General features: G+C 46.9%; 1 protein-coding gene across 3 annotated transcripts in view; it reads left to right on the top strand.

Annotated features, from left to right (window-relative positions):
- LOC133553595 (netrin receptor UNC5C-like) overlaps nt 1–13443 on the top strand; it is a 581431-nt gene that overhangs the window by 294547 nt on the left and 273441 nt on the right. For all 3 annotated transcript variants that reach the window (XM_061901982.1, XM_061901975.1, XM_061901992.1), the window contains one exon: nt 7183–7419. In XM_061901982.1, the coding sequence (XP_061757966.1) occupies nt 7183–7419 (237 nt within the window). The remainder of the gene's footprint in view (nt 1–7182; nt 7420–13443) is intronic.

Genomic DNA, 13443 nt, shown 5'->3' with positions numbered 1-13443 from the left:
GAAAGAGCCTGAGCTAGTGCGCGAAGTCGAGAAGTTCCGGCTGGATCTAGTCGGACTCACTTCGACGCACAGCAAGGGCTCTGGAACCACTTCTCTCGAGAGGGACTGGACCCTCTTCCACTCTGGCGTTGCCGGCAGTGAGAGGCGACGGGCTGGGGTGGAAATTCTTGTTGCCCCCCGGCTCAAAGCCTGCACGTTGGAGTTTAACCCGGTGGACAAAAGGGTAGCCTCCCTCCTCCTTCGGGTGGGGGGGACGGGTCCTGACTGTTGTTTGTGCTTATGCACCAAACAGCAGTTCAGAGTACCCACCCTTTTGGGTACACTCAAGGGAGTACTGGAGAGTGCTCTCCCTGGTGATTCCCTTGTCCTACTGGGGGACTTCAACGCTCACGTTGGCAACGACAGTGAAACCTGGAGAGGCGTGATTGGGAAGAATGGCCGCCCGGATCTGAACCCGAGTGTTGTTTTGTTATTGGACTTTTGTGCTCGTCACGGTTTGTCCATAACAAACACCATGTTCAAACAAAAGGATGTCCATATGTGCACTTGGCACCAGGACATCATAGGCCGCAGTTCCATGATCGACTTTGTAGTTGTGTCATCGGATTTGCGGCCTTATGTTTTGGACACTCGGGTGAAGAGAGGGGCGGAGCTTTCTACCGATCACCACCTGGTGGTGAGTTGGCTGCGATGGTGGGGGAGGATGCCGGACAGACCTGGGAGGCCCAAACGCATTGTGAGGGTCTGCTGGGAATGTCTGACAGAGTCTCCTGTCAGAGAAAGTTTCAATTCCCACCTCCGGAAGAACTATGAACATGTCACGAGGGAGGTGCTGGACATTGAGTCCGAGTGGACCATGTTCCGCACCTCTATTGTCGAGGCGGCTGATCGGAGCTGTGGCCGCAAGGTAGTTGGTGCTTGTCGGAGCGACAATCCTAAAACCCCTTGGTGGACACCAGCGGTGAGGGATGCCGTCAAGCTGAAGAAGGAGTCCTATCGGGTCCTTTTGGCTCATAGGACTCCGGAGGCAGTGGACGAGTACCGAGAGGCCAAGCGGTGTGCAGCTTCAGCGGTCGTTGAGGCAAAAACTCGGACATAGGAGAGGTTCGGGGAAGCCATGGAAAACGACTTCCGGACGGCTTCGAAGCGATTCCGGACCACCGGCCGCCGCCTCAGGAAGGGGAAGCAGTGCACTATCAACACCGTGTATGGTGCGGATGGTGTTCTGCTGACCTCGACTGCGGATGTTGTGGATAGGTGGAAGGAATACTTCGAAGACCTCCTCAATCCCACCAACACGTCTTCCTATGAGGAAGCAGTGCCTGGAGAATCTGTGGTGGACTCTCCTATTTCTGGGGCTGAGGTAGTTAAAAAGCTCCTCGGTGGCAAGGCTCCAGGGGTGGATGAGGTCCGCCCGGAGTTCCTTAAGGCTCTGGATGCTGTGGGGCTGTCTTGGTTGACAAGACTCTGCAGCATCGCATGGACATCGGGGGCGGTACCTCTGGATTGGCAGACCGGGGTGGTGGTTCCTCTCTTTAAGAAGGGGGACCGGAGGGTGTGTTCCAACTATCGTGGGATCACACTCCTCAGCCTTCCCGGTAAGGTTTATTCAGGTGTACTGGAGAGGAGGCTACGCCGGATAGTCGAACCTCGGATTCAGGAGGAACAGTGTGGTTTTCGTCCTGGTCGTGGAAGTGTGGACCAGCTCTATACTCTCCGCAGGGTTCTTGAGGGTGCATGGGAGTTTGCCCAACCAGTCTACATGTGCTTTGTGGACTTGGAGAAGGCATTCGACCCTGTCCCTCGGGAAGTCCTGCGGGGAGTGCTCAGAGAGTATGGGGTATCGGACTGTTTTATTGTGGCGGTCCGCTCCCTGTACGATCAGTGCCAGAGCTTGGTCCGCATTGCCGGCAGTAAGTCGAACACATTTCCAGTGAGGGTTGGACTCCGCCAAGGCTGTCCTTTGTCACCGACTCTGTTCATAACTTTTATGGACAGAATTTCTAGGCGCAGTAAAGGCGTTGAGGGGTTCCGGTTTGGTGACCGCAGGATTAGGTCTCTGCTTTTTGCAGATGATGTGGTCCTGATGGCTTCATCTGACCGGGATCTTCAGCTCTCACTGGATCGGTTCGCAGCCGAGTGTGAAGCGACCGGAATGAGAATCAGCACCTCCAAGTCCGAGTCCATGGTTCTCGCCTGGGAAAGGGTGGAATGCCATTTCCGGGTTGGGGAGGAGACCCTGCCCAAGTGGAGGAGTTCAAGTACCTAGGAATCTTGTTCACGAGTAGGGGAAGAGTGGATTGTGAGATCGACAGGCGGATCAGTGCGGCGTCTTCAGTAATGCGGACGTTGTACCGATCCGTTGTGGTGAAAAAGGAGCTGAGCTGGAAGGCAAAGCTCTCAATTTACCGGTCGATCTACGTTCCCATCCTCACCTATGGTCATGAGCTTTGGGTCATGACCGAAAGGATAAGATCACGGGTACAAGCGGCCGAAATGAGTTTCCTCCGCCATGTGGCGGGGCTCTCCCTTAGAGATAGGGTGAGAAGCTCTGCCATCCGGGAGGAACTCAAAGTAAAGCCGCTGCTCCTTCACATCGAGAGGAGCCAGATGAGGTGGTTCGGGCATCTGGTCAGGATGCCACCCGAACGCCTCCCTAGGGAGGTGTTTAGGGCACGTCCAACCGGTTGGAGGCCACGGGGAAGACCCAGGACACGTTGGGAAGACTATGTCTCCCGGCTGGCCTGGGAACGCCTCGGGATCCCCCGGGAAGAGCTAGACGAAGTGGCTGGGGAGAGGGAAGTCTGGGTTTCCCCGCTTAGGCTGGTGCCCCCGCGACCCGACCTCGGATAAGCGGAAGAAGATGGATGGATGGATGGATAAAACACTGCCGACGGCGAATGGACTTTAGCCGCTAGTTAGCTCGCCATGTCTTAAAACACCTCTTCCTGTGGGCGTTTCATTGTGTTATAGTGTCACCTTTAGCATTATTTTAGAAGCCAAAATGTGTCTGTTCTCCCATTTCTGTCTACACATGTAAGTACTCCATGATTGTGCGCTGCCGAACATGCTCCTCAGCTCGTAAAACCAGCAATGTCATGACGTGATGATTATGGGGATATCAGGAGGGTATATCGCTACTTTTTAGAGGCGGTAAAGTACCGAATAGGATTAATTAGTATTGTGGTACTATACTAATGCCGGTATTCCGTACAACCCTAGTTTGTAGTCCAGCAGACAGAACATCTCTGTTATGACAACCAATGTCAGTTCCACTCCCAAGATGAGCATCCGCCACTGATGAAGTCATCCTCAGTGGATGTTTTCTGGTATTTACGGCTTGTGTTCCTGCAGGTGTCTCGAAGCGAAGCGCCACGAGCTCGGGGATAAATAGGGTTTTGTGCCCCGATGCAATATTTACTAGGCGCAATAAATCGAACCTGGATATTGTTGGGCTACAGCCATTCATTATTGATGACAGCATTCAGGCAAGACGTTTATGAGCTGGGCTGTGAGGGTCTGTAATTCACTCTGTCAGGGGATCAACAAAGAGGAGAGAGGAGAGAAACAAGCAGAGGATTGACGATTTGAGAGGGAGGAAGGGGGGAAAGAGGAAAACGGTGCAGAAAACGATTGGAAGACAAAGGGAATTTCGTATCAATTCCTCTGCCTGTCCCCTGTTCCACCAGGCCCTTTCTAGGCCTATCATGTTTCCTTTAGCGATCAATAATTTACGGCTGTCATTCCGGAGCAATGAGCCCCCAGCGCTGCATGACAGATGAGGGTGGCGGCGTGCGTAGGGGCAAACTGAAAAGCACCGGAGTGGGATAAGCCAGAAACGCCAGCCTCCAACGTGACGGCGAGCGCTAAAGAGTGGGAGCGCAGTTTCGCGCAGATAATGAAATTATGCTGCGAAAAAAACCCAAAAAAAAACGCTTCGACATTTTCCCCTACCACTCAGAGAAGTAATTAGAGAAGCGCAGAGCGGGTGCCAGCCTGGTGGCATCAAAGTGGAGGCAGCCTACTCACTTCTGGTTATTTTTGTCCTGTTGGTTCACCTAAGCTGCTTTTATGGCTGCCAGCCCACTACAGTCTCACCACCATTGGCCAAGATACTGTATAAGGTCACTCACCAAACACACTCTCTATATGTGTGTGTGTGTGTGTGTGTGTGTGTGGGTGTGTGTTTGTGTGTGTGTGTGTGTGTATTTGTGTGTGTGTTTTGGCAATACTCACTTAATGGGGACATCGCTCTGTTTACACGCTCACCTTTAGGGGACCTCTGATGGTATGGGGACCAAAAAACAGGTCCCCTAAATGATATTCAGATCTATTCTGAAGATGCCTAAGTGATTTTTAAGCTTTGGCCCATATTTAATTTGAACTTTTTTTGCAAAATTATTTAAATTTGGTCCCCATGAACCAGATTAACTCTTTTCCCCCAGGGTTCCCAGTATGTATGAACAGCACATTACTTCCTCAATCTGGAGATTTAAAGACGTGTATGAGCTAATTGGGCAGTGGCCATTTTACCTCATTTTTTTATGCCTCCACAACCTGTAGAAAGGGTGGTCCCCACAAGTCATGATCAAAACCCTGGTCCCCATTCCAAATGATAACCGGTGTGTGTGTGTGTGTGTGTGTGTGTGTGTGTGTGTGTGTGTGTGTGTGGAATAATAACTCAAAGGCTGGAAACTTCTGCAACGTGTAGAGCAGAATAAGTGCCTTGCTCACAGTCAAGCATGGTTGTGGTAGCATCATGATTTGGGGTGGCACAAATGCTCCCTGCAGTGGAAACTGGGTGGCAAAATGGAGCAAAAACTGGGCCGCGTTATGAAGCAGAAATAAGACTGCATTACAAAGCAGAAACTGGGTAGCGATATAAAGCAGGAACCGGTCCGGATTAAGGAGCGGAAACTGGGCTGCATTGTTCAGCAGAAACTGGGCCGCGATATGAAGTGGAGACTGGGCTGCATTATGAAGCAGAAACTAGTTCAGATTATAGGGGAGAAATTGGTCTGCATTGTTAAATGGAAACTGGGCTCCAATATGAAGCGGACACAGGAGCGCATTATGAAGCAGAAACTAGTCCGGATTATGAAGGAGAAACTGGTCCGTGTTATGAAGCAGAAATAGGGCTACATTATGGAGCAGAAACTGGATAGCAATATAAAACAGGAACTGGTCCGGATTAAGAAGCGGAAACTGGGCTGCAATATTCAGCGGAAACGGGGTTGCATTGTTAAGCGAAAACTGGGCCGCGATATAAAGTTGAGACTGGGTTGAAATATGAAGTGGAAAGTAGTCTGGATTACTAAGGAGAAACTGGTCTGCGTTGTGAAGTCGAAACTGGGTATCGTTATGAAGGGGGAACTGGGCCGCAATATGAGGCAGACACCGGGCCGCATTTTGAAGTGGAAACTAGTCTGGATTATGAAGGAGAAACTGGTCCACCTTGTGAAAAGGAAACTGGGTCGCGTTATGAAGGGGGAACTGCTCCGCAATACGAAGCGGAAACTGGATCACGTTATGAAGGGGAAACTGGCCTGCAATATCAAGCAGAAACTGGTCTGCATTGCGAAGCGGAAACTGGGATGCATTGTTAAGCGGAAACTGCGCCGCGATATGAAGTCGAGACTGGGCCACATTATGAAGCAGAAACTAGTCTAGATTATGAAGGAGGAACCGGTCTGCATTGTGAAGCGGAAACTGGATCGTGTTATGAAGCATAAACTAGTCCGGATTATGAAGGAGAAACTGGTCCGCATTGTGAAACGGGAACTGGATCGCGTTATGAAGGGGAAACTGGGCCGCAATATCAAGCAGAAACTGGTCCGCATTGTGAAGCGGAAACTGAGATGCATTGTTCAGCAGAAACTGGGCCGCAATATGAAGCTGAAACTGGTCCGCATTGCGAAGCGGGAACTGAGATGCATTGTTCAGCGGAAACTGGGCCGCAATATGAAGCGGGAACTGGGCCGCAATATGAAGCGGGAACTGGGCCGCAATATGAGGCGGACAATGGGCCGCATTTTGAAGCGGAAACTTGGCCGCATTTTGAAGGAGAAAGTAGTCCAGATTATGAAGGAGAAACTGGTCCCCGGTGTGAAACGGAAACTGGATCGCGTTATGAAGTGGAAACTGTGCCGCATTATGAAGCAGAAACTAGTCCAGATTATGAAGGAGAAACTGGTCTGCATTGTGAAGCGGAAACTGGGCCGCAATATGAAGCGGAAACTGGTCTGCGTTGTGAAGTGGAAAATTGGCCGCATTATGAAGCAGAAACTAGTCCAGATTATGAAGGAGAAACTGTTCCGTGTGGTGAAACGGAAACTGGATTGCGTTATAAAGGAGAAGCTGGTCTGCATTCTGAAGTTGAAACTGGGTCGCGTTATGAAGCCAAAACTTGGCCGCAATATGAAGCCAAAACTTGGCCGCAGTATGAAGCGGAAACTTGGCCGCATTATGAAGGAAAAACTGTTCCGTGTTGTGAAACGGAAACTGGATCGCGTTATCAAGGAGAAACTGGTCTGCATTGTGAAGTGGAAACTGGGTTGCGTTATGTAGGGGAAACCGGGCCGCAATATGAAGCGGAAACTTGGCTGCGTTATGAAGCAGAAACTAGTCTGGATTATAAAGGAGAAACTGTTCCGTGTTGTGAAATGGAAACTGGATCGCGTTATGAAGGGGAAACTGGGCCGCAATATCAAGCGGAAACTAGGCCGCGAAATGAATCGGAAACTTGGCCGCATTATGAAGCAGAAACTTGGCCGCATTATGAAGGAGATACTGTTCCGCGTTCTGAAATGGAAACTGGATCGCGTTATGAAGTGGAAACTAGTCCGCAATATCAAGCAGAAACTGGTCTGCATTGCGAAGCGGAAACTGGGACGCAACATGAAACAAAAACTGGTCTGAAAAAAGATGAGCTTTGACGATGGTATGACATCTGTGTCTGGGTGAGCCGCTATGCAGGAGGAACAAACCATTTCGTATTTAAATAGGAGGTGTAAGTCGTCTTAGAGTACATTATTTCATTTCCGTTTTATTTCAGTCCTATGGTCCGTTGGCAAGATGTATGGTTTTAAAAATGCGAGGGCTTTAGAACCAGAACTTTGGCGATTAAGAGGCTTGATATTGTCAATTTTTTTAATATTCCCGTCTTTTTTCCACCCTCCACAGTGCGAGACGACGACGACTTCCTCAGCCTGAGCGAGCTTCCCGAAACCTTCCCGTCCGACCCGCCGGAGCCCTTGCCGCACTTCCTGTTTGAGCCCGACGAAGGCTACATCGTCAAGAACAAGCCGGTCAACCTGTACTGCAAGGCCACACCCGCCACCCAGATTTACTTCAAGTGCAACAGCGAGTGGGTGCACCAGAAGGACCACACGGTGGAGGAACGCGTGGACGAGAACTCGGGTAAGGAATGTCCACTCTTTCGGGTTGTGGTGAAAAGGCTTGTTTTTACCTATTTTTGCTTAAATTGTATGTTCAATTAGTCCCCTAAAAGGTGTGTAACAGCATTTTAAATGATTCGGCCAAACACCCTTAAGTAAGAGTGAGTGTTTAATAGAGTTGTTCAAGAAAATTCAAGTCAATCCCACCCATGCGGTTCAATAACAGCGCCACCACCATGGAGTGTATTCGTCAGAAACATTCATCCATCCATCCATTTCCTACCGCTTGACCCGTTCGGGGTCGCAAGGGTGCTGGAGCCTATCTCAGCTACAATCGGGCGGAAGGCGGTGTACACCCTGGACAAGTCGCCACTTCATCACAGTTCGTCAGAAAGATACACAACCCAACCTATATTCAACTGAATAGACTGCAAAGACAAGATACTTAACGTTCGAACTGGTAAACGTTATTTTTTGCAAATATTAGCTAATTTGGAATTTGATGCCTTTCAAAAAAGCTGGCAAAAGTGGCAAAATAGACTTAGAATGTTGAGGAATGCTCATCAAACACTTATTGGGAACATCTCACCGGTGAACGGGCTGATTGGGAACAGGTGGGTGCCGTGATTGGGTATAAAAGCAGCTTCCGTGAAATGCTCAGTCGTTCACAAACAAGGACGGGGCCAGGGTCACCACTTTGTGAACAAATGCGTGGGCAAATTGTCGAACAGTTTAAGAACAACATTTCTCCACAAGCTATTGCAAGGGATTTAGGGGATTTCACCGTCTACGGTGTATAATTTTTTCAAAAGGTTCAGAGAATCCGGAGAAAATCACTGCCCGTGAGCGATTATATTGCGGACGTTCGAACCCTCAGGCGGTACTGCAACAAAAAGCGACATCAGTGTGTAAAGGATATTAGAACCTTTATTTAACCAGATAAGAAACCCATTGAGATCAACATCTCTTTCACAAGGGTGACCTGGCCAAGAGGTCAACAGCACATGTCACAGAGCAGTTTCAAAAAAGTAATACATTAAGACATACATTTTAAAATACATAAAAGAAAACTATAAAACAATAAATATTTACACCTTTTAAAAACACAGGCACTGAGCAAAAGTCTCTTGTTCTCTGTCCCTCAGGACAGAACGGAAGGCTCCAAATGGAATTAGTTCAGTGAGTTGCCACATGGGCTCAGGAACACCTCAGAAAACCCCTGTCAGTAATTACAGTTTGTCGCTACATCTGTAAGTGCGAGTAAGAACTACTATGCAAAGCGAGAGCCATTTATCAACAACGCCCAGAAACACCACCAACTCCGCTGAGCCCAAGCTCATCTAAGATGGATTAATGCAAAATGTAAAAGTGTTCTGTGGTCTGACGAGTCCACATTTCAAATTGTTTTTTAGAAAATGTGGACGTCGTGTCCTCCGGAACAAAGAGGAAAATGACCATCCGGATTGTTATAAGCGCAAAGTTCAAAAGCCAGCATCTGTGATGGTATGGGGGTGCATTAGTGCCCAGGGCATGGGTAACTTACACAACTGTGAAGGCACCATTAATGCTGAAAGTACATGCAGGTTTTGGAACAACATATGCTGCCATCTATGCGCCGTCTTTTTCATGGACGCCCCTGCTTATTTCAGCAAGACAATGGCAAGCCACATTCAGCCCGTGTTAAAACAGCGTGGCTTCCTAAAAAAAGTGTGCGAGTACTTTCCTGGCCCTCCTGCAGTCCAGACCTTTCTCCCATGGAAAATGTGTGGCCCATTATGAGGCGTAAAATACGACAGCGGAGACCCCGGACTGTTGAACGACTGAAGCTCTACTTAAAACAAGAATGTGAAAGAATTCCACTTTCAAAGCTTCAACAATTAGTTTCCTCAGTTCCCAAACGCTTATTGAGTGTTGTTAAAAGAAAAGGTGATGCAACACAGTGGTGAACATGCCCTTTCCCAACTTCTTTGGCACGTGTTGCAGCCATGAAATTCTAAGTTAATTATTATTTGCAAAAAAAAAAAAAAAGTTTATAAGTTTGAACATCAAATATCTTGTCTTTGTAGTGCATTCAATTGAATATGGGTTGAAAAGGATTTGCAAATCATTGTATTCTGTTTATATTTACATCTAACACAATTTCCCAACTCATATGGAAACGGGGTTTGTAAGTTGAAAAGGATTTGCAAATCATTGTATTCTGTTTTTATTTACATGCCATCTACACAGGTTTTGGGTTTTGTGATGTCACAGGCAATGTTTTGGCACATTTCCCCCCTTTTTGTGTGCCTGGCTTCAGGAAGAAAAGGCATGCACCTTTGAAGTGACCTCATGTTTGACTCCAAATTGATGTTTGGCAACAGAGTGAAAGAAAAGTGACACGTGTCCTCGGCTTGCCTGCAGGATGCATGAAAGTCGCGGGGTTAAAGCCATTATTCAAATGTAGTACAGCTGCCACACCGCTCCTCCACCTTCACGGGACGCTTTAATGGTGTCCTCAGTAATGCGTTGGTGCGCTGCCAACACAAAAACACAGCGACCTCCGTGTTGGAAACAGTTTTTTGTTTTTTTTGCTGTGTAAGCGTGCGGATTATGCACATGTGTTTCGTTCGGCGTACGCCAAGACAGGAAGTATAGCTCAGCTTGATGTTTCCACCCATTCGTCCGTCAAACACACAGTTTAAAAAAAAAACGACACACAGAGAGCTAGAAAGAATGTTCTAGTGGGTGTTTGGAGGATTGCTGTGTCACAGTATGTTTTAAAAGGAAGACAAAACTATGTGCTTTAGTGCAGTGGTCCCCAACCACCGATTGGTACCGGGCCACGCAAGAAAAAAAAATAAAAAATAAATACAATGTTTTTTGTTTTTTTTATTATTAAATAAACATAAAAACCACAATGTATACATTATATATCAATATAGATCAATACAGTCTGCAGGGATATAGTTCGTAAGCACACATGATTGTATTTCTTTATGAAAATAAAAAGAAGGGGAGACCAGATGCAATTGACATCGTGTGGGTCTAACATAATATTGTGAAAGTCCTGTCCATAGTGGATCTAACATAATAGTGGGAGTCCAGTCCATAGTGGATTTAATATAATAGTGTGAGTCCAGTCCATAGTGGATCCAACATAATAGTGAGAGTACAGTCCACATTGGATCTAACATAATAGTGAGAGTCCAGTCCATAGTGGATTTAATATAATAGTATGAGTCCAGTCCATAGTGGATCCAACATAATAGTGAGAGTACAGTCCACAGTGGATCTAACATAATAGTGAGAGTCCAGTCCATAGTGGATCTAACATAATAGTGAGAGTCCAGTCCATAGTGGATCTAACATAATAGTGAGAGTCCATTCCATAGTGGATCCAACATAATAGTGAGAGTCCAGTCCATAGTGGAGCTAACATTATAGTGAGAGTCCAGTCCATAGTGGATCTAACATAATAGTGAGAGTCCAGTCCATAGTGGATCTAACATTATAGTGAGAGTCCAGTCAATAGTGGATCTAACATAATAGTGTGAGAGTCCAGTCCATAGTGGATCCGACATAATAGTGTGAGAGTCCAGTCCATAGTGGATCTGACATAATAGTGAAAGTCCAGTCCATAGTGGATCTAACATAATAGTGAGAGTCCAGTCCATAGTGGATCTAACATAATAGTGAGAGCACACTCCATAGTGGATCTAACATAAAAGTGACAGTCCAGTCCTTAGAGGGTCTAACATAATATTATGAAAGTCAAGTCCATAGTGGATCTAACATAATAGTGAGAGTCCTGTCTATAGTGGGGCCGGCAGGAGATCATCCCGAGCGGAGACGGGTCAGCAGCGCAGAGATGTCCCCAACCGATGCACAGGCTAGCGGTCCACCCCCGGTTTCCAACTCTGGACAGCCAGCACTTCATATTGTAGTGTCCCGGAAGAGTTTGTGCTGCAAAGGGTTCTGGGTATTTGTTCTGTTGTGTTTATGTTGTGTTACAGTGCCCATGTTCTCCAGAAATGTGTTTGTCATTCTTGTTTGGTGGGGTTTTACAGTGTGGCGCATATTTTGTAACAGTGTTAAAGTTGTTTATACAACCACCCTCAGTTTGACCTGTATGGCTGTTGACCATGTATGCCTTGATTAACAATCAATCCACTACCTTGCTTTCTCGCTCTCTCGCTCTCTCTGTCCCTGATGCATGTGGACACCTTCACAATTTGTTTTTTTTTGAACCCCTTCTTAACCTTGGACGTTCATTGAAAATTCACGCAACCTCGACTCTAAATGCCGGACATTTTAGGCATTTAAGAAACCCCGCCCAGATAGCCCGGACAGCCCCGCAAAAGAGGACATGGCCGGGGAAAAGGGGATTTATGGTCAGTCTATTTTAGCAGGGTAATGCCAACAATCTGCCCCAACTCCCGACGGAAATATTTACTTTACAAATACATTTGGCTAATGGACATCATTACAACGTGGCATAATTACTAAGTAAACCATCTATCAAGAGGCATAAACAAGAGAAACCTACAACGTAGGACTCGTATATTGCCATTTGAAGTTTCTTGGAGTAGGATACTGTGGGGGGGGGGGGGGGGGGGGGCGTGGCCTGCGGACCTGCAGCGAAGCGGAATGTGTCAGGACTGGCTTTGAGATTAGTGACAGGTGCACGAATGACACCTCTGTGAGTGTTTGTCTGATCAACCTGTCGCTCTGTTAAAGGCAGCAGTCAGGATGGAAAGGAGGTGGTTGATGGTGGAGAACAAGCGAGAGAAAACTTTAACATGGCTGAAAAGCACAACTTATTGAACATTAAATCATTGTTCGCAAAGACGAACACGGCTGTCATGTCCGTCATTGGTGGTCCAGATTCGGATTCGGCTGCGCATCTGGCAACTTCAGTCATGGAGAGTGGGAGGAGACTAAAGAATTTTGACTGTGATTGCAATACCATTTCTGGCCACATTGTTACATATAGAATAGAATGGACTGTATTGTCATTATATTTGCATATAACAGGATTAACGACTCCAATTTAAGGTGCGGTAGTGGGAACGAATAAATAACACAAGAGGTAATAAAGGAAAAACTAGCAATTGAAATAAACGCACTACTATCCAATAAAAATAATAAGCAATGCTGTACAATATACAAAACACTATAGAACTACAAAATACTGTACAATATACAGAACAAGACAAGAGTACCGAAGTAATAAATAACGTGTTGGACGTATTGCAATCGAGGGTAGTATTGCAAAATAGGGTATTAGGGCATGATATTGTATAGGGGTGAATTATAATTATTATAAGTTAGAGTTCAACATGGTGATAGCTCTGAGAAAGAAGCTGTCTCTGAACCTGTTTGTTCTGGCTCTGATGCACCTGTAGCGCCTGCCCGATGGTAGCAGGTTGAACAGGTGAAAGCCAGGGTGTGTGCTGTCTTTGGTAATGCTTTTTGCTCTGTTGAGGCAACCTGAGTTATATAAATCCTTCAGGAAGAGGAGGGGGCCGCCTATGATTTTTTGTGCAGACTTTATGACCCTCTGAATCGCCTGTTTGTCTGCTTCAGTACAGCTGGCGTACCACACTGTTATGCAGTACGTCAGCAGGCTGTCGACAGCCTAGCGATTGAAGGTCAGCATCAGCTAGATATGGCATCTTTTATCGATGGATGGATGGATTGAATAAAAACAAAACCTACATCCCTGCGGAGAACCGAGGAGTTGCACTAACTGAAAAGAAACTGCGGATGTGCTGAGAGAAAAATCAGAATGAACCGCGTATTATAACCTTACAATACAACAATATTCAACATGTGGTTGAATGAATGCATCTCCGAGATTGCCATTTACCTCAATAGATGGAGCAGGTGTACCTAATGTTGTGTACATTGGCCCGTCTTAATTGCCCATCTTATTATGCAGCCTCTAATTGAGACGTCAGGATGTATCCAAAGCCGGAATCCTAACACCTGGACGACAGCCAGCATGCACTAATCATTGCTGCCGTTCTTTTGTCTCCCATCACGGCTTTTTTTTCCCCTTTTT

The sequence above is a fragment of the Nerophis ophidion genome, linkage group LG01 (genome assembly GCF_033978795.1).
Source record: "Nerophis ophidion isolate RoL-2023_Sa linkage group LG01, RoL_Noph_v1.0, whole genome shotgun sequence".
NCBI classification, from domain to species: Eukaryota; Metazoa; Chordata; class Actinopteri; order Syngnathiformes; family Syngnathidae; genus Nerophis; species Nerophis ophidion.
This window is presented reverse-complemented; position numbering and strand designations above follow the sequence as displayed.